Genomic DNA, 21,831 nt, shown 5'->3' with positions numbered 1-21,831 from the left:
TCAGTCTCTATGGATTTGACTATTTATGCAACCTCATATATTTTCCCTTTCATGACTGGCTCATGCCAGTTACATAATATGTTCAAGGTGTATCCACACTGTAATGTCTATCAGAACTGGAAAAGCTGGCAGCCAGCGTGGTGTTCTTAACTCTTGGCAGCAGTTTCTGCCCACACCTCCAGAGACGCTGCTTTCCCCCTTTCCTGAGCTGTGGCTCACGCCTCTCTTTCTTCACTTCCGTTTTTAACGCCCCTAGCTTGTCTCCTTGAATATTACTTTTCCTTCTGTATTTGGGCAAAACGTTACCTGTGCTCTGGGTGTTCCATCACGTCTTTCCTCTCGCTCTGTGCCCTTCCCATCCCATAGACGGCTTTTAGAAGATGTCTTACTCTGCCCATGCGACACCATAATGTATTACCTGGGCCTGGGCCCTTTACAGAGAACAAACGTTCCTGACGGTTTTGGAGGATAAGAAATCCAAAATCAAAGCACTAACCCGCCATCTGTATCTGTTAAGCTGAACTCTCTGGTTCTAAGATGGTGCCTTCTTCGCAGGTCAGTCCCCTAAGGTGAAAAGCACTGATCACAGAGACAGAAGGACAAAGACCAGTGAAAGCTATTGTCTAAGGCATGACTGCTCTCCTGGGGACAGAACCTTCCTGACCTAATCTTCTAACAGCCTGACTTCCTGATTCAGTTATATTGGCGGTTGTTTCCATATACTGCAATTACTTAAAATGAAAATAAATCTAAAAGTATGGAGCTAGGCAGCAGTGTCTTCCTTTGTCTAATCGTATTTACAAAAATCAACAAATACTTATGAAGGTCTCTCGCAGGCCAAGGTCTGACCTGGGTTTTCTCACTACTGCTAATGACTAAGGTGCAATGGGCCTTCAGTCAAAGGCCGTGGTGTTCAGGGAGTGAGACAGTCTCCCTTGGTGCTCAGGGAGGTACAGTGTGGCCATAGTCAGGGAAGCTTTCTCTCCTATAGCATGTGTAATTCGAATATGGGGGATTTTAATGATTCATACCTGTTTTTTTTTTAATGTTTATTATGTATACAATATTCTGTCTGTATGTATGTTTGCAGGCCAGAAGAAGGCACCAGACCTCATTACAGGTGGTTGTGAGCCACCATGTGGTTGCCGAGAATTGAACTCAGGACCTTTGGAAGAGCAGGCAATGCTCTTAACCACTGAGCCATCTCTCCGGCCCCTCATACCTGTTTTTTAACTTCAGTATTTAATTACAGAAGCACATATGGGGATTTGTACATTTGATATAGTAATCTCTCAATGCTGAAATGTGTAAAGAAGTTCGATGGGATTGCAAAGGTTACGTTGAGTCCGTTCATTGAGACACGAATCTGCTCTGTTTCCAAAGATCAGTTTGTGGTTTGATAAATTTTAGACCTTTCTGGGTTGAATTACTGCCAGAAAAATCTTTGTAATTATTGCTATTTAAAATTTATTTCTACTTATGCGTATGCATGTGTTTGGATGAGCACGTGTATGCAGACACCCATGGAGCTGGAGTTACAAGTAGCTGCGAGCCCCCTGATGTGAGTTCTGGAAGCCATAATCCAGTCCTCTGCAAAAGCAACAAGTGTTCTTAACAGATGGACCATCTCCCCAGCCCCAGATCTCTGTAGTTAAATCACTTTTTAAAATGAAAACATTGCTGTCAGCCATGCTGTTTCTCCATCAAAGAAAACCAATTCCATATTTTCTAAGTGTAACTCACGTGTTTTCCCCACACTTCCTCCTTTCCTTGACTCTTCCTATATTTAGGTCTCTTTTATTAAAAATTTATTTATTCTTTTATATGCATTGTGCTTGGCTGCATGTATGTCTGCACACCGTGTGCATGCCTGGTGTCCTGGGAGGCCAGAGAAGGGATCCCTTGGGACTGGAGTTACAGAGGGTTGTGAGCCACTATATGGGTTCTGGAAATCAGCACCAAGTGCTGCTAAGCCTGAGGCATTTCTCTCCAGTCCCTTTTTAGGCCTGTTTTTCATGGTCACATCTCTCTTACCAGTTTCTGGTTTTGCTGTGAGCTCATGTCAGTGACCTTCTGGAACAGCCTACCTTAAAGTCACGAAACAAACTTCATATAGATTTGCTATTTGAACAATGCTTTTAAAATTGAGAGTGTCAACAAGCACAGGAAAGGTGTGGCTTTTCTGTGTGGTGCTTTGCCCTTGTCTGGCTTGGCTGGAAGGAGTGAGCTTAATGACTCCCGATGGGGATCTGGAGTAGGCAGGGTAAAACCTCCTATCAGCAGGAAATCTGGCTGGGAGGGCATGTCACGAAGTCCATGGGTTCCCTAGCCTGCTTGTGACTCTGAATGCTTGGTCCAGGTCTGTCCAGCACATCCTCTGAGCCCATAGACTGAACAGTACAGGTAATAAAGCAGATACCAATTCGAGCCCCTAAATGCAGATAGCTCGTGCCTGAAAAATCTCTGTCCTTATTCTGATTTTAAATGTAAGGATCATACAAAAGTGTAGTATTTGGGCCAAATGAACTTATGTCTAGAGTAATGTTGACACGGTGTTGCACCAGAACCTACCCTTGCGTACTACTTGTCTGAGTGCCCCCCTTTATTTTATTCTTGCCAGCTTATTGCTGTAGTTGTAGATGTATATGTGTATTGCCCCACCTGCCCCACCTCTTCTTCTTAGCAGAGAAAATTCACAATAAAAGTTTTCTTCAGAGTGACTTAGGCAGTAAATAGGATTTACAGTAAATATTGTCCCCCAGGCTTTAAGGATACCCAAGTTTAATTCTCCCCTTTGTTACTGAAATAAAAAACCCTCCTGTTCCTATCACACCTGCAGCCGATCTGGGCACCTGACTCCAGGAGAAAACCGAGCTGCTGCTGGTCTTTAAATATCTGAAAGGCCTCCAGGCAGAAGAGAGGCGTGAAAAACTGAACAAAGCAGAAACAAAACATTGCCAAGGCTTAGAAAAGAGAGTTGTGTCCTTTCCATGGAATAAATAGACTACCGGATTAAGGCTGCACCCATGAAACCAGTAGGAACGTGCACCTTGGAGTATTCAGGGGAGTTTAGCTTGTCGAAAACTAGTGATAATGCAAAAGAAATTCACTTATAGAGACACTGGTTTTCCTGGGTAGAAAACATAACTTCAGAGTGTCACCTTATAGCCTTACAGGGTCTTTCTTCTCTGACTTGTGTTAACATGTTCAGTTCAGTGTTCTTTGGACTATATAAGTCAGTGTTTGTATTCTCTTTCAAACTAATTCCAACCTCTCTCTTTATTAAAAGGTGGGTTAAATAAAACTGATAGAATAATTTTGTTTTTTTCCTTTATCTATCTATCTATTTATTTATTTATCTGTCTATCTATTTATTTATTTAGTGTTTTGCCTACATGTATGCCTGAATGCCAGAAGAGGGCACCAGATCTCATTATAGATGGCCATGAGCCACCATGCAGTTGCTGGGAATTGAACTCAGGACCTCTGAAAGAACAGTCAGTGCTCTTAACCTCTGAGTCATCTCTGAGTCATCTCTCCAGCCCTGTTTTTTCCTTTATCGAAGATAGATTTTTTTCATACAATATATTCTGATGACAGCTATCCCTCCCCCTACTCCTCCCACTTCCTCTGCACCTCCCTTTCCATCCAGAGCCACACCCTTTCTGCCTTAGAAAACAAACAGGCATCTAAGGAGTAATACTAAGATAAAACAAAACAAATCAGAATAGGACAAAACAGAAAAAAAGAGCCAAAGAAAAAGCACAAGAAACACATATAGATGCAGAGGCAACATTTGCACACACAGGAATTCCATACAAACCCCAAACCTGAGACCATACTATACATATAAAGGACCTATAAGGTTTTTGGTTTTTATTTTGTTTTTGTTTGGTTTGTGTATGTGTGTGTGTTTAAAGCACTGACTCAACATTAGACAACAAGAACCTCCAAAGATGCTGCTTAGTTCTTTTTGTTGGCCATCTACTTCTGGGATATGGCCTGCCCTTGAGTGGTTTATTTCTCCTCCCTTTCTCTCCCCTCCCCTTCTACCGTCTCCCATGGTCCCCATGCTCCCAATTTACTCAGGAGATCTTGTCTTTTTCTACTTCCCATGTACATTATATCCATGTATATCTCTTTAAGGGTCCTCATTGTTGTCTAGGTTCTCTGGGATTGCGAATTGTAGGCTGTTTGCTCCTTGCTTTATGCCTAAAAGCCATTTATGAATGAGTACATGTGATATTTTTCATTCTGGATCTGGGTTACCTCACTCAATATGATGTTTTCTAAATCCATCCATTTGCCTGCAAATTTCAAGATGTTGTGTTTTTTTTTTTGTTTTGTTTTGTTTTGTTTTTTGTAACCATGAAAGGTACCTCATTCTTTAGGATAAGGACATTTTCTCCAGTGATTTTGTTGAAAATATTTTCTTTGCCTTTGACCTGAGTTTCTTCTCCTTTCTCTATTCCATCAATTTCCTTAATGTGTGTGTATTAATTTCCTATATAAGGACCTCTATTATACTCATAAGGACTATTTTGAAGTGCTTTTCTTGTGTTTCAGCTATGCTGCATTTTTCAGGGCCAGTTGAAGTAGGGCTGCTGAGCGCCAGTGGAGATGTATTGTCCTATTGTTTGTGTTTTTATGCTGGCATCTAGATATCTGTATTTGGGATGATTGTAATTCTAGGTGCTGATATTTGATCTTTTCTTTGTTGGTGGGAATTCCTTGCTTTCTGTTGCTCTCTCTGTTTCTTAGGAGAATGTGGTGGCTGTGTGTAGGGGGCGTGTTCGCTTCGGGCTAATGTTTACCTATAAATGAGCTTGCTTGCCAACCTCACCTCTGCTTTCCTGGTCTCCACTGGAACGGTGGTTCTGTAAGTCTATTTCTCCATTAAAGCTATATATATTTTTTTACAATCTGTCTGCATTTGTTTACGCCGTTACAGCTGTGTGTTGCTTAGTATAGAATGCCTCTGAGATCCTGCCAGGCATGGCCACTGGGGGTTCTGGGTAGAATGTGTTTCTAGGTATTGGGGGCTGACACTTAGGAATGGGGATGAGCTGGAAGGGATTAGCAAAATAAGAAATGAGGAAAATTTTATCACCTTTTTTGTGCAATCATCATTTATGATATCTTACAGTTTGCATTATATGTATTTTATTAATGTCCTTAACAGGTTAATGTTTTAAAGACTTGCTCCCTAACTGGTGGAAGAGGTTGTAGAAACTTTATGAGATGAAGCCTATTTGGAAAAATTAGCAGAGAGATGGGTCCTTGGGACTTTATCTTATCCCAAACTTCTACTTTTGGTTTCTTTGCCACACACTCCTGCTCAACAGCATGAGGCCAAGTGACCATGAACAGGGTCCTTTGAAACCACATGCTGAAGTAAATTTTCCCCCCTTCAAACTGTTCTCTCAGTGTTGACTGAGATTTCTGTCCCACCTGGTCCCACAGCCATTCAGTCCCAAAGAAACACACAGAAGTCTACATTAATTATAAACTGGTTGGCCTATTAGCTCAGGCTTCCTAGTAACTCTTATATCTTACATCTTAACCCATAATTCTTGTCTGTGTTAGTCACATGACTTGGCAACTTTTATCAGTGAGGTATTCTCATCTTGTTTCCTCTGTGTCTGGATGACGACTGCAAACTGATCTTTTCCTCTTCCCAGAATTCTCCTGTTCTCATCGCCCTGCCTCTACTTCCTGCCTGGTGGCCCCACCTATACTTCCTACCTGGCTACTGGCCAATCAACATTTTATTAAAACAATACAAGACCATTGTCCCACAGCAACCCCCCCCCCTTTTTTTAAACAAGAACTCTGAATCTAATCTTTGTTTAGCTTTTTTTCAAGACTATTATCTATGTTGGGCACCAATTTGTTGTATGAGGCGCTTATTCATTTCCTTGCTGCCCAGACTCCCCAAATAACCACACAGAAACTGTATTAAATTACTAGTTGGCTCATTAGCTCTAATTTTTTATTGGCTAGCTCTTACATCTTAATTTAACCCATTTCCATTATTTTATATTCTATCATGAGGCTCATGGTCTACCACCAAGGTTCTAGCTGGCAGTTCATGTCTTTCCCCTCTAGTGTCTCCATGGCTTCTCTGACTCCACCTCCTTCCTCCCAGCATTCAATTTAGTTTTCCCCACCTACCTCTGTTCTGCCCTGCTATAGGTACAAAGCAGTTTATTAATCAATGGTAATCACAGCATATAGAGGGGTATCCCACAACATCTCAGACATTATTAATACATGGCTAGTCAGGGCTATCCTTATCACTGCCTCCTATCCCAGGGATTTGTGCCCCACCCCCCATTTTTAAGAGGCTGTTTCAATTCTATGTCTTTTTTGTTTTTCTTAGGCCATGTTGGGCAATTGTATGAATTTGACATCCAAAAGACTGAAAACATAACCTGATCATTATTTTACACCTAAGCCAAGATCATGATGTGTCAAGATGGGATGTTATTTTCTTAGGTGGTTTAGGGAAACCTAGATCTCCTTGTCATAGTCCTTAATGACCACAGGGGCGTAGGTGAATAAGATGAAGGTCTTGCCTACTGTTAGCTGGTGCTGCAGAAATGTTAGAAAAAGTGTAGACAAATTGGATTTAACTTAGCTTCTTTGACCATATGGTAACTTATGAATTTGGCAGCTCTCAGAGCCAGAAAGGGCTCAGGTAGTTTTACTTGGCACTGTGAGCAGTGGATTATTATAGGATGAAGACATGAGATAGAGAGCCCACATGATTGGCTACAAGTAGGCATCTGTCTTTGGGGGCCATGGTGTTGTGGGCCCTTTGCCTGATTTGGGTATGTTACTGTAAGTTGTATATTTGTGATTGCTTAAATTTGGCTGCTTATGACTGGCTAAAACTCGGACACATTGTATTTCCCAAGTAGGCTGTGGTTTATTTATATACTAAGCCAACCTATCATTTATTAGGTAGGAACTAAAACTATGAAGAAAGCCTGAGGCTAACAGTCTCTTGCTTGTTTAATTAAAAGAAGTAAGCTGGGACTGGTGAGATGGTTGAGCAGGTAAAATCTAGTCACACTACCCTACTTACCTGAGTCTGACCCCCCAGAAGGCAAGTTAAAGTGGGAAGAGATAATGGACCTCAGAAAGTTTCCTCTGATCTCTACACATGCTCCACAGCATGTATGTACCACCCAGGCACTCACGAACACACACACGTAATAGTAATAATATTAGCCATAATAATACATTTAAAATAAAGAAATAGGCAAATAAGTCCATTGATGAGGTATCTGAAGGAAATTTTTCTTATAGGCTTAGTGTTCCCTTTAAGTTCTCCTGGGACTCAATGAGATCAGGATTTTTTTCTGTGGAAATGAATGCAGCTTCCATGAGAGTGACTCACAAACCACAGCACCAGCCATCCCGACACCAGCCAGCCCATACCATCGCCTTCAATGCAGGCTTCCCTTGCAGGCCATGCTCAGATCTTAGAATGAGAATAAGAAGCCAACTCTGCATGACATACCCTGCAGCTGTTGACTTAAAAGATGACAGATTTCAAATGAACATAGAAGAGAATGGGGCAGGATTTAAGTTCCACCTTCTCAGTACCCAGTGCTCCCAGATAGGAAGCTTCTTTAACTGAGTTCTCGAGTGTTGCAAGGGAGAGGCCACTTGTTTGTCCCAGCCACCAGGCTAGCTTACACCTGAAATAACCACACAGAAACTGTATTCATTAAAACACTGCTTGGCCCATTAGCTCTAGTTTCTTATTGGCTAATTCTTAAATCTTAATTTAACCAATTTCTATTAATCTGTGTATCACCACATGCCAGTGGCTTACTGGGAAAGATTCAGCATGTCTGACTCTGGCGGCTCCATGGCAGCTCTCTGGCTCTGCTTTCTTCCTCCCAGAATTCAGTTCTGTCTTCTCCACCTAGCTAAGTTCTGCCCTTATCAGGCCAAGGCAGTTTCTTTGTTCATTAACCAATGAAAGAAGCACAAAGACAGAAGAACCTCCTACACCACTCGAGGAAATATGTTTGCATTTTTTGTTTTTGTTTTTTTGTAGCAAGTTTTCTTGTTGGACTATCTTTGAACCACCAGTCAGTAAATAATGTCTCTGAGACTTATTATTATGAAAGTTTGACCCTAAAGTCAAGGCTTTTTTCCAGCTAGCTCTTAATTTAATTAATTCATATTTTTTTCATCTATGTTCTGCCACGTGTCTCAATTGCCTCTTCTTAGTACACCACACCCAACTTGCTCTGAGTCTTCTGTCAAAATCATGTGCCTAGATTCCTCCTCCCAGTTTTTCTCTTTCTACCTGGAAGTCCAGCCTATTTTTTCCTGCCAAGCTATTGGCCATTTAGCTCTTTATTAAACCAATCAGAAGGAGCCTTAGGCAGAGAGACACCTTTATAGTGTAACCAAATAACTTGCAACAATTTTTGAGCTCTGATCTTACTCTGCAGCCCAGGCTGGTTTTGAACTCATGATGATCCTGCCTTAGCCTACCAAGGGCTAGGATTAAAGGAGTACATCCACATACATGCAAAAATGTCATTCTTATGTTTAAGACCTTCTTTTTTTAGAGGACAGGGATGTTAGAAAGTCTCTTCTGATGTATTCTGGACTGGCCTCCTACTCACTATATGCATAGTGGTTTGGATAGGAGGTGCCTCCCTTAGTCTTGGGCATTTGAACATTTGCTCCACAGTCAGTGCCTTTGATTGAGGAGGCTTAGGCATTGTGACCTTGTTCCCCCTTATTGGGGCAAATATGTCACTGGGGATAGGCTTTAACAGTAAAAAGCCTTGCCTGTTTCTAGTTTGCTCTCTCAGCTTACTGCTTGTAGTGGTTAAAGGTCTGAGTTCTTAGCTTCCTGTTCCTACCTCCATGCCTGCCACTTGCTGTCATGGCTTCTTGCCATGATGGACTCTTATTCCTCTGGAGCCATAAACCCAATTTAACTTTTCCATAACTTGTTCTTAGTTATTGTCCTTATTAGATATGTTTATCAACCATACATAAGCCAGGGTCACTGGGAAAGAGGAACTTCTATGGAGAAAATGCCTCCCTTAAGTTGCCCTCTTGGCAAGTCTATGGGGCCAGTTTTCTTGATTAATGAGTGATGTGGGAGGGCCCAGCCCATGGTGAATGGTGACATCCCTGGGCAGGTGGTCCTGGGCTGGGTAAGAAAGAAAGCTGAACAGGCCATTAGGAACAAGTCATGTCCCTCTATGGTCTCTGCTTCAGTTCCCATCTGCAGGTGCCTGCTTGAGATCCTGCCTTGACATCCTCCATGGTGGACTACCACAATAAGCTGAAATAAACCCATTGTTTCCTTAGTTGCTTTTGGACGTGTGTGTTTATCAGCACTAGAAATTTAAGTAGGGTGAGCATGGTGCTTTCTCACAGCAACGGAAAACAAATACGGTTTTTTTTTTAAATTTTTTTTTATTGAGAAAAGGAGAAAAAAACATAAACAAAAAACAAGTTTCCACCTCCTCCCAGCCTCCCATTTCCCTCCCCCTCCTCCCACCCTTCTCCCCCTCCTCCCACCCTTCTCCCCCTCCCCCCACTCCTCTCCCACTCCCTCTCCAGTCCACAGAGCAGTCTGGGTTCCCTGCCCTGTGGTAAGTCCTAGGTCCGCCCCCCTCCGTCCATATCTAGGAAGGTGAACATCCAAACTGGCTAGGCTCCCACAAAGCCAGCACATTAAGTAGGATCAAAACCCCGTGCCATTGTCCTTGGCGTCTCATCAGCCCTCATTGTTCGCCATGTTCAGAGAGACAGGTTTTATCCCATGGTTTTTCGGTCACAGTCCAGCTGGCCTTGGTGAGCTCCCAGTAGATCAGCTCCACTGTCTCAGTGGGTGGGTGCACCCCTCGTGGTCCCGACTTCTTTGCTCATGTTCTCCCTCCTTCTGCTCCTCATTGGGACCTTGGGAGCTCAGTCTAGTGCTCCAGTGTGGGTCTCTGTCTCTATCTCCATCCATCACCAGATGAAGGTTCTATGATGATATGCAAGATATGGTTTTGAACTTATGCCAGGCTTTTTCTCCCTCAGTACTGATATTGAACCTAGGCCTTCTTCATGCTAGGTCAGAGATCTAGAATGAGTTACATGGTCAGTGTTTAGTGTCTTTCTAAAGGATACAGCCCACATACACCCATAGGAACTACCAAAAAGACTAGCTACTCGCTCCCCATCCCCACTCAGTTCTTTAGCCTAAAGTCTGAATACTATAGTTAGGTTTAGCATTTAACTTAGAAAAAAATGTTATGAACTAGCTTAAGGGAAAGTGGGATAGAAAGAATGTTATCAAATCCTACCATGCTCAAGATACTAGGCATTGCTTTAGTTGATCTGGAGACAATCTTGTCTTAAACCCCAACTTGAGTGAGAACACAGTAAATTGAGACTTAGGTACTTTCACACGGTCATTCCTATCTGCCCTAAGTCCTACATGCCGTTTTCTCATGCTGAGTATGCACATTGTGCCCTTACTAGGTATATGTTCTGTTTATTGATTTTCTCGTTGGTGCTTTCAAAGAGTTTGTTTTCTCTTCTGACCCAGCATGGGGGTTGGTGAAAGTGTGTGTGTGGGGGGAGAGTATTCTGCTTTATAGCAAACTGGAAAGCCAAGAAGATTGGCGTAATGGAGACAGTGAGAAAGAGTGAGGGAGGGGTGGGTGTGAAAAAGATGACTTGAGGGCCTTGGTACCCAGGTTCCTGCTCTGCCTGGTCTGCAGCTGAGCCACTGCCCTCCAACTTGTTAATGGGATGCTTCTGATCTGACCTGCTTGTCCTCCAGTTCTAATCAACACTGGCAGATTCTTCTCTTACCTAGTGTTTCCTTTTAGTTATTGGAAATATAAATTATTACTTATTTTCACTTCCAATTCTATGTGATACAGTTATAAGTTAAACAGTCTTTTGTGGGTTGACCTTAGAATTTATCACTACCAGCTTTTTTTTTTTTTTTTTGCATGCTGAGACTTGAACAAAGGATTTTCTGCATTCTAGAAATGTGTTGTAGTCTAAAGCCTAGCCATTTGCCTTTGAAGACTGTTTCTGAGTGAGAAGTACTTGGGGCCCCCAAGGAAATGTACTCCAAATGAACTTGGGAGTAATTTAGTTCAAGACGAGTTCTGTCTTTATGCTGTTTGAGTCAACAAGGAAGAGCAAAAGTCCCATGAAACAATGTGTTTTAGATGACGCAACAGGTGACAGAATCTGCTGCCACAATTGCCTCATGGATGGACCTTTCTCGTTTAAGTTATTCCACAACTCCAAAAGGAAGCCCCTGTAATGCTTGGAAAACACGATGCAGTAATGGTGTTCCAAACAGCGCTAGCGGGTTTTATGAAATTTTTTAATCACATACACTCCTTATGTGGCACTGTTTCCCCCTGAGTCTCTAAGATGCTGACCTACAATTGACTTCATATTCTGCAAATTAATGTTACATCTGTCTTGACAATCAATCACTTGTTTGTTGATGTTTTTTGACTTCCTACAGCAACTGTTTCATCAATCCATGCCGTAGCTGGTACCGAATGAGAATGTCTTATAGCCAACAGGGATGTCTGATAAGTCTAATTGAAATAATCCATGAGCGAGAAATGGCTCAACCATTAAAAGCTAGGCTGACAACAAAAACTAAGTCATAAATGAATCTCTCTTGTTGCTAATTCTCTAATTCCATCCTATGTTAGCTAACGATGTTGACTGATCCTAAACAGACCACTGCCGATTTGTGTACTTCATCCATCAGAACACTAATAATCAGTTAAGAATTTCTGTGATCTTGGAACTTGGTTCTTGTTTTGAAATATTGCAGCATAAACGATTCTTCATGAGCCATTGACTTTCCAGCTTAGCAGGTCGTCTAGTGGGCTTATGTTGTTTAGTTTACGTATTTCAAGTATATTCTCCAGAGGCTTCAAGTCATACTTAATAGGTAAGGTAGTGAATTTGCGTGTGCGTGGTGGTCTTACTTTGGAAAACTGTCTTTGAAATCCACCTGTCTTAGCGCTCTTTTCTTCAAGAGCATCTTTATCAAAGGAACCCACAATTTTTTTGGTTAAGATAGAAAAGGTTCGGGATAAATTATAAAGTGTGTCCGGAGGTCTCTTTTTGGAAGCCAGACTGTCATGCTTCTTCTTTCGTTTCTCCTTTATACTCTTGTGCACCCGTTCCGTGGAGAAGACGTGCAGATCTTTGTAATGTACTACAGCTTTAGTTTTTTGAGGCTTAGAAACAGCACTGGGTTTCTCATAAAACATAGCTTTAAACATTTCACAGTTTTTTTCTAGAACAACATTCTTTGTTGCATGCGTCATAAGATAGGGAATGAACCTTTTCGTCAGGAACAGCTTCATTATATACGCTTTGTCATGGAAAATTATCGGATTTGTGTGACTTTCTTTCTGTATAGAAAAACAAAAACAAAATCAAAACACTGAGTCATGAGCCTATTGAGGCAAGGCTATATATGTATTTTAAACATGAAAATAAATTTGTAAAATATTTTAAATAACTCTGTTGAGGTACATGACATCAACAAGAATATCATTCAAATACATTTAAAAAGGTGCTTTTCTTTGACACACTTCCTTCTCAAAATCTGAAGCCTTGGCCTTCTTAAGTTCTTTCTGAAATAAGATGAGTTTGTAGAAGTAAGTTCTTAATTCTTGGAGCATTGTGAATTGAGAGAAGAAAGTTAGTAGGAAGGAGCACTGTGGGCATTTCTTAAATGTCCATGCTCTAGAAATAAAAGGAATATACCCCCGAAAATGGGTTGAGTCAAAGAGAAGAGATTTAAGTGAATATAAGCCCAAATGACCATGTATGGGCTATTCTAATTTTAAAAATTTGAATTTTGTCTATTATTGGGATATTTACAATTGTACCTTAGAACTTACTACAGTATTTGGTAAAAGTGTTTAGTATATATTTGAATAAAGTAGCCAAAATAATAGCTAGATAGAAAAGTAGAACATGCTTTACTATTGTAATAGCAAAATCTATAAAAAGTATTCTTTAAATTACTACCCCCACATTGGCATAAATAATTTTCACAGTTCTTAATTCTTTCTGTAGATAAAAATCAATTCCATGGAAACTAGTAAAATATACGTATTACTAATATTTGCTTTGCAAATCTTAAGTCAATAATTTCTACATTAAAAAATAAATAATAGAGATTTAATTCTCACAGCTTTGAAGGGCACAAAGTCCAGACTCGAAGATGGAATGGGTTTGGTGCCTGGTCTGTCCTTTATAGTTGGCACTGTCTCAGTGTCCTTGCCCGGGAGAAGATACAAAGGTAGAAACAGCCCGATCAGTTCCCTGGAGTCCTTTGCAAGCATACAGACCCATTCCTGAGAGCCGTGTGATCACTTCATAAAAACCTTTCTTCTTGTGACTATTACACTAGGTCTTATGACTCAACTTATAGATTTGGGCAACAGAGACATTCAGATCACATCAGCAGCCATCCTAGGGATGGGGCACTCTGCCTCTTTACCTGGTCGCTGGGAAAGGCAACTGTGCTTACTGATTTCTTAGGTGAGAAAGACTTAGGATGAGAAGAAGTCACGGGGCAAGGGGGAGGGGGGGTGCAGAGATAGGCAGAGAGAGCGGATGGTGGTGGGCAATGCCGGCACAAAGGATTGATTAGGTACCATTACAGGATGTGCGGACTGGGAGATGGATTGGAAGGGGACTGTCAACGGAGGCAGAGCTTTTCTCTTCCATATTACACTTGGACATTGGCTCTGTCTTGAGCCCAGAGTTACACCATGCAGAAGGAGTGAAGTCACCGCTGATTCCTCAGCTGAGGTCCCCTAGCCATTGAGTAGGTCAGTGTCTCATGCTGGTTACAGCTGGGAGCTCTCTAGGTAGAATAAACTAAAACAGAAACAGGGCAGGAACCAGGGGCAGGGAAGCGGAATGAGCCCTGGACAGCAAGCCAGGAGGGGGTCTTCCCAGGACGAAAGCAGAAATTAGAGGGATGCTGTCCAAGTCTCCTTAGCATGAAATGGACCGCAATGACTGTAATTCCCCAAAAGATAACCAGAGAATCAGTTTACTGTCCTTTGGTGATAAAAATCTTACCAACTAGCCACAATTGTGCCCTTTGCGTTAGTTTTAGTTTATCCAGCACTGTAGGGAATTCCCACCATACAATACATTTATTATATACTAATTCATTACCATACTGATTTATTACATTAGTATTCAGTTCTCAACTTTCCCAATGCTGCAACTCTTTAATGCAGTTCCTCATGTTGTGGTGACTCCCCCCCCCCAGCCATAGCATTATGTCATTGCTACTTCATAACTGTAATTTTGCTCTTGTTATGAATCATCATGTCAACATTTGATATGCAGGCTATCTGATATACGACCCCAAAAGAGTCACAGCCCACAGGTTGAGAATTGCTGCTGGAAGCCCATGGGTGGTCAGATAGAAACTATTTTCACCAGCCTCCCTGGAATTAGAGTATGGGACTTAGGCTCTGCCAATCAGATCACCTCTAAGAGTCTTCAGTTTAGAAGGAGTTGCTTTGAAAAGCTAGGGTTTGTGGGGGTGAAAAACTAGTCTACTTAGGATTGCAGACACTATAGAGCTCTTAGAAAGCATCCCCCCTCCATCATCCAAGTTGTTAACTGTGTGTATGACCTGTGGCTGTACCACAGACTCAACAAAACCGAGTGGGCTATATTTGGATGACCCTATCAAGATGGTTTTCAAGTCACATTGTCTTTCTAGCCTTCCCTGAGGCTTGGGGTATTGATTTTTACTGAATAGTAGTAGATGTTACCGTGGAATAAAGCACAGTCTCTGTTGGACCAAGGTCAATTATCTTGATGGTGGGATTTTTCAGTACATCCTCAAAGTGCAAGGGGAGTAAGATGTTCTGCTTTACTGGACGAGGAGATCTTGCTTGGTTATCTCTGACTGACTCGTTTTCTTTTGCAGTAAAATCATTTACCAGTGGATGATCGGTTCTCCTGAAAAAAAAACAAACAAACATAGTTTAGGAAGCAGTTTGTGGAGTGTTAATTTCAACTTATCAGTTCTCACTCTCTATAGAAGTTACTGTCAACAGCTCCCTGATCCAGTTGATATTAATCAACCTGATAAGCCCTCCCCCAGCCCCGCCTGGTTTGTGGGAGAAGCAGCAGGAGTGGATGAAGTCCTAAGTACCTGTTGATTTTGAGTGGGGAGCATGCTGGGGATGGGGAGACTGAATAGAGCACTATAGAAAGAGGTGGCGGACCCAGCCGTTGCTGTTTTTTTTTTTTTTCTTTTTTTTTTCTTTTTTTTTTTTAGCAGTTTAGTTAGGAGGATGCAACAGTGTGAACAGGCACAAAAACAGTAAGAGAGTTTGCATCTCTGGTCTCCTTTGATTTACATGGGAAATAGCCTTGCCATTATAGGCTTTTGAGGCGACCCATAAGACACATTTGGCAAACAGGAAGTAGATAGCCTTATTCCCAGAGGGCAAGGATGGAGGAGGTGACAGCAAGCCTGTCCTGCCTGTGGGTCCTCAGAGTGCACCCTGATCAACTTCCTGGAGAGCCAACCATGAGCTCATGCCCCACAGATAGATAGTCAGCAGCATGAGGGATCTGGCTCTGCCCCTGGTCCAGTACCTTCTTTTCCCTTTCCCAAAATCCATCAAGGCCCTCACTCCTGTCTACTCTGCAGATACAGTCTTGGCAAGAAACATAAGGGTGAACTAAGGCCAAAGAGCCTGTCTGTCATTGCTCCAAAGTTGCAAGTGGGACTTTTGCTCCATTGTGCAGAGACATTGATGAGAAGAATCTAGATGTTATACAAAAAACAAACCACTTTTTCACCTCCATGTGGAAGTATGACTAAATTTGTGCCTACTGCAGAAACAAAGTTATATTCTCTGTGCTTGACTTGACTGCTCAGGTCCAGGTGTGGTGCCCGTTAGCTGACCAGCCTGGGACCCCTACTTTGATGGTGCTCAGGTCCAGGTGGGGTGCCCGTTAGCTGACCAGCCTGGGACCCCTACTTTGATGGTGCTCAGGTCCAGGTGGGGTGCCCATTAGCTGACCAGCCTGGGACCCCTACTTTGATGGTGCTCAGGTCCAGGTGGGGTGCCCATTAGCTGACCAGCCTGGGACCCCTACTTTGATGGTGCTCAGGTCCAGGTGGGGTGCCCGTTAGCTGACCAGCCTGGGACCCCTACTTTGATGGTGCTATGAGAGCAAATGTTAGTAATAAGCCAGGAAAAAAAATCATTCTGTATTACACAAGGCAGAACTTGTTTTACTAGGGTCATCACTGAACAGTGTAATATTAACATTTTAAAGATAAATTACCCTTCTTTAATAGAATCTGCTGAGTGGTCTGTAGAATACATGGACTTCATAGCTCTGTTTCCATTTTTATCTGAAATCACAGATTTTCATAAAAGTTATGTAAGCATTATGCTACCTAGAAAATGTCTGTATGAAGCATCTTATAGTTTAAAATAACAGGACGTCTGATGTAATGGAAAATCTGTAGTAGCTTGCTCACGCTTCTTTTTTTGTGAGTTTGTGTGTGTGTTATGTGAGTGACCGTGGAGGCCAGAGATACCAGATCCCCTTGGAACTGGAGTCACAGATAATTGTGAGTTGTCTGATGTGGGTGCTGGCAATCAAAATCAAACCAGGAAGTGTTCTTACCACTGAGCCATAGATGAAAAGGCTTCAGTGTTCCGCTAAGACAGTTGCAAACGGAAAAGTAACCCTAGAGAGTTTCTGTGGAGAAAAAGGTTTTGTTGTTGTTGTTTTGTTTTTATGTTTTGGATACAGGGCCTCATGTGGCCAATGTTGGTCGTAAATTCCCTATGTAGCCGAGGATAGCATTGAACTCTACTCCCCAAGTGTTAGAATCACAGATATGCACAAGCATATTCGATTTTATGCAGCACAGGGGAACCCAGGGCTTCACACAGGCTAGGCAAATGCTTTACTAAGTGAGCTGTATCTCCAAGCTCAAACATGTTAATATGGAGAGAAGTCACTTTAGCAGATAGCAAATAGGTCTTACCACCTGACACGAGGAAGTCTTCAAGGCCAAGTTCTTCCAGATATATCTCGTGGCCACTCCAAAATTTTATTGCCTCTTTAAATGATCCCAGGTACATACTGTCCTAGTCACTGTTCTATTGCTGTAAAGAGACACCATGACCAAGACAACTCATAAAAGAGAGCATGTAGTTGTGGGGATCTTGTTACAGTTTCAGGGGGCTAGTCCATAATGATGGCAGGAGCAGACAGGCATAGTGTTGGAGCTGAAGCCGAGAGCTTTACACCCTGATCTGCAGACAGCAGGCAGAGACACTGGTACTGGTGTAGGGTTTTGAAACCTCAAACCCTACCCCCAGTGACACACCAACTCCAACAAAGCCATACCTCCTAATCTGTCCAGACAATTCATCAGCTGGGGACTTAGTATGCAAATATGTTGTGGTCATTCTCAATCAAACCACCACATTCCACTCCCTGGCTCCCATAGACTGGTAGCCATATCATAATGTAAAATGCATAGAGTCCAACCTTAAAAGTCCCCTTAATCTTTCAGTCTCAAGACTGCTTAAAAGTCCAAAGTCTTTTCTGCAACTCAAGGCAATCTCTTAACTGTAACCCTCTGTAAAATTAAAATTGAAAAGCAGCTCACATACTTCCAAGATGCAGTGGCATAAAATAGGCATTACCATTCCAAAAAGGAGGAAAAGGGGCATAATGAGAAAATACTGGGCCAAAGAAAGACTGAAAGCAACAGGGCAAACTGCAAATTCTGCATCTCCGTATCTGACGTCAAAGCGCCCTTCAGATCTCCAACCCCTTTCAGCTTTGCTGACTGCGACACACTTCCTTCATTTCAGCTGGTTCCACAGCCAGTCTGCAGCTTTCCTCAGCAAGTATCTCACAGCTCTGGCATCTCCAATATCGTGGGGTCTCCAGTGCAATCCAGGTTTCACCCACGCAGCTCCATGCAATGGCCGTTCCGGGCCTCCAAGCATGCAGGGGCTGCCCTGCCAGACACCTTGACTCAGTGGCTTTCCTTAACAGTGGTGGAAGATTGTGTCACCCCTATACCCTTGATTTTTAAGCCAGAACCATTTGACTGAAGCTGCCAACTTCTTTTGCTTGCTGGGGCTGGAACCTGGGACACCTCACTCAGCCCCCAGGATTTACATTTGCATAAACTTGGACCTGTTGATGGTTTCTAGACCAAGGGAAATCTTCAGGCTGATTCTTTTTACAGCAGCAGGATTAGTTGGGTGGTGTTTGCTGTAAGGGTATGTCTCTCTTTATTCTTTTTTGAATCAGGTCTTTCTTTGAACTTTTCATCTCCTTGAGCATAGGACCTGGCTCCAGTATTACATTTCCTGCTGTTCTTTTTTCTACTCAAACCATATATTTTGTATTTCTTTTTGTCCAGCTTGCACGTTTTCATTGTAGATCTACGTAAGAGTGATCACTAATAATCACACAATACAGTCAATATATTTGCTCTCTTAAAATCTCCTCTGCTGGTGCCATCAGTCCAAAACTCTTCAATTTAGCTTCCAGAAGATATTTTAGACAAAGGCAAAAGTAATCACATTCTTTGCCAAAATGACACAATAATGGTCTCCAATATTATTCCCCTTAGAAACCTCTTGAGCTGGACTGCCATAATCCATATATCTCTCAGTAATACTTTCTCCCTTGCTCCTACTAGGATGGCCCATCAAGCCCTGCTTAAAGAATTCAACTACTTTTCTAGCCTAAAGTCCCAAAGTCTTCCATATTCCTACAAACAATTGTGTGTTCAGGTTGTCACAGCAATATCCTTGGTACCAACTATTCTACTGCTGTGAAGACACCATGACCAAGGCAGCTCTTACAAAAGAAAGCCTATAATTGGGGCTTGTTTACAGTTCCAGAGGGCTAGTTCATGACCAAAGCAGGAAGCATACAGGCATGGCTCTGGAACAGTAGCCAGTAACTGAGAGTCCTACATCCTGATCCAGAAGCAACAAGCAGAGAGAGACAGAGACAGACAGAGAAGCAGAGAGACAGAGACCCACCCACACAGAGGCGGGCATGCCTAGCATGGGCTTTTGAAACCTCAAAGTCCACCCCAGTGATAGACCTCCTTCACCAAGGCCACACTTCCTAATGCTTCCCAAATAGTTCATCAACGGGAATAAGCGGGCAAATATATGAGCCTGTGGGGGCCTTTCTCATCTAAACCACCACACTTACTGTTAGTGAGACACCCTGCTTTTTCTTGTCGTTAAGTAATTTCATTTTAGTGACAATGTATTCATTTAAAACTAAAGCTTATATCAAGACTCCAAAGATGGCCTTTTGGCAGGTGGGGGCGGAGTCACCAGACCTCTTTATTTGCTCTTCTTCCCCATCTGGCCACACTGGATATATCTTCTCTTTCTGCATGTTTAGTGACAAGTTAATCACAGATGGAAAGGAGAGATCAAAAGGAAAGATTCCACGTAGCTGCTGGCTGGCGTGACTTTCTCCTGGGGAGTTTTCCTTATATTCCCACTGCAACCAGCAGCAGATTTTTTTTTGGGGGGGGGGCTTCTCTTTGACAAAGTAGAGAAATGAACAACTGGATTTTGTTTTAGACTTGAGAAAGTTTGACTTTTAATACATTTTCCCCGATCTTTGTACCCTGGACTTTGCCTTCACCTTAGTTTTGGGGCTCCATTAAGCTAAGTCTGTCTGAGCCACTTTGGTGACTGGCTTGGTTTTTCTGATCTGTTTTGATTTTGTTGGGCTCTATGTATGCCAGGCTCTGTCAGCTTGAAACAGTTTTGAGGCTGTGCGGTGCCATTGGTTCTGCTGAGTCATGAAAGACCGAGAGACAAGGCCTCTATTGTGGTTTGTGTAATGACAAATAATATGTTTTGGGTATGTGAGATGGCTCCAAAGGGAAAGGCACTTGCTGCCAAGTCCCATGACCTGAGTTTGATACCCAGAACCCACATGATAAAAGGAAAGAATCAAGTCCCTCGTGTTGTCCTCTGATTTCTAAACATGCGAAAGTAGGTTGCATGGACATGCATATATATGTGTACACACAACATTAAATATGAGTGTGTTTCAAATGTTTAAGTTTTGACTATCTTTGTACTCCCTAGGGAGAATTTTACCTGACCAGTCTTTTATAAACTTGGATTTCTAAGCAGTGATGAAGATAGGAGATGGAAGCAGGTTAGGCATATTGGGAGCAAGGACCCTAAAAGCAAGCAGTTTTAATTCTTGTCCATGGCCAGAAGCAGACGTCTTTGGTTCTGTCCTGGCTGGATGCCAGTAGTGCCAGACTGGAGCTGATAATTTGTAAATGGACTTGAAATAAGCAGACTATGGACTAAGGAATTCAGACTTTGCCTGTTTTTCTAGTAGTAATAGATGTTACAAAATAAGGGCATATTATGTCTGTACTACTAAACGGTGCTATTCCTTGGTCATATATATTCTTAATGTTCATAATGTACATTATCTGCTGTTATTTTTTCTCTCTTTTGATATAAACATGTAATTTGTGTACTTGTAAATCAAGTACAGACTTTCTCCTTCTTACTAGCATTGGATTGGTTGGTGCGTGTAGGACACAGGATTGAAGACTCTGATGATCTTTTACACTGGTTCCTCGGCTCAGACAGTAGGACATGAAAGGGCATTGCATATTCTGCCTAAAGATCAGGAAAAAAAAAAAAGACAACCTCTTAGAAATTTTCTTTCTGCATGGCGCTTTATCATTCAGGTTATTTGTTTGTCTTATTTTTGGAACCAGAGTCTTATGAACTCCAGGCTGACTTTAAGCTATTTTGATTCTCCCGACTTCAGCTCTCGAGTACTCAGATTACAGGTATGGGCCAGCACAGCTGGTTTATAGTATGGTGAGAATCAAAATTAGGGAACTGTGTGTGCCAGTTACAGCTCCCATCCTCAATTCTTTACATTTGGAATATCAAGCTAGGATAACTACCAACTATTTTGTTCTTAAAATACTAGCTGTTTTTCAATGCTGGCCATTAAACTAGGGCTTCATGGATGCTAGGCAGGTGTTTCACCATTGAGCTTACACTTCAGAGCTGAGTCCTTTCAAATTGGTATTTTATGCAATCCCCTAAAGTGAATGTTTTTTTCATCACATTTTATGAATAAGGGGGAAAAAAAAACTCCAGGGAACTGAAAAGATTTGCTGAGGTTTGTGTTTACTAATGACTATTTCCCTTGTTTATAAATTACTATATTCCCTTCCAATGAAACTTGGATTTTAAATTCATAATAAACGTTTTTCTAAATGTAAGTGAAGTTCAAACCCAGGAAAGCAGCCAGCTCTGTTTTAACAGAAAAATCCACACAGAGTGGGACCAACAGAGAAGAGGACAAGAAGGTGGAGCGAGAGTGCAGGGCACTGCACATCCTTCTCTGGCCTCTGCCCATTTGGACACAGATGCTTAGAACCCTCCAAACATGTGCATATATCACACACATGAACACCACATGTATGAACATCATGAGACAAGAGCAAAACATACTTCGAGTTAAAGGCACAGAGAAGGTTTTTCTGGAAAGAAATCGAGCACACAGAAGGTACTCTCAATGATCGATGTATGAGCTTACTTAAAATGTTTCTGCACAGCAAACTGTCCAGAGTGAAGAGGTGATCTTCAGAATGGAAAGAAATATTTGCTAACTATACATCAGACAGGGATCTGATGTATAAAATTCATAAATGACCAGAGTAAACACCAAGATATTCAAAAA

The 21,831-nt window shown here is 42.0% G+C and overlaps 1 protein-coding gene across 1 annotated transcript; it reads right to left on the bottom strand.

The window, feature by feature from the left end:
* Positions 1 to 11,669: 11,669 nt before the first annotated feature.
* On the bottom strand, positions 11,670 to 20,738 carry CUNH1orf141 (chromosome unknown C1orf141 homolog). The gene is given in 4 exon segments (XM_041651148.1): positions 11,670 to 12,440; positions 14,841 to 15,030; positions 16,375 to 16,444; positions 20,606 to 20,738. Coding segments are annotated over 4 exon segments (969 nt in total). The 3' UTR covers positions 11,670 to 11,864.
* Between the last annotated feature and the right edge of the window lie 1,093 nt (positions 20,739 to 21,831).

The sequence above is a fragment of the Microtus oregoni genome, unplaced genomic scaffold (genome assembly GCF_018167655.1).
Source record: "Microtus oregoni isolate MIOR12 unplaced genomic scaffold, Mior012 000005F_ref0000423, whole genome shotgun sequence".
In the NCBI taxonomy this organism is placed as follows: domain Eukaryota; kingdom Metazoa; phylum Chordata; class Mammalia; order Rodentia; family Cricetidae; genus Microtus; species Microtus oregoni.
The sequence above is the reverse complement of the archived record's forward strand: the minus strand, read 5'-3'. Positions and strand labels throughout refer to the sequence as shown.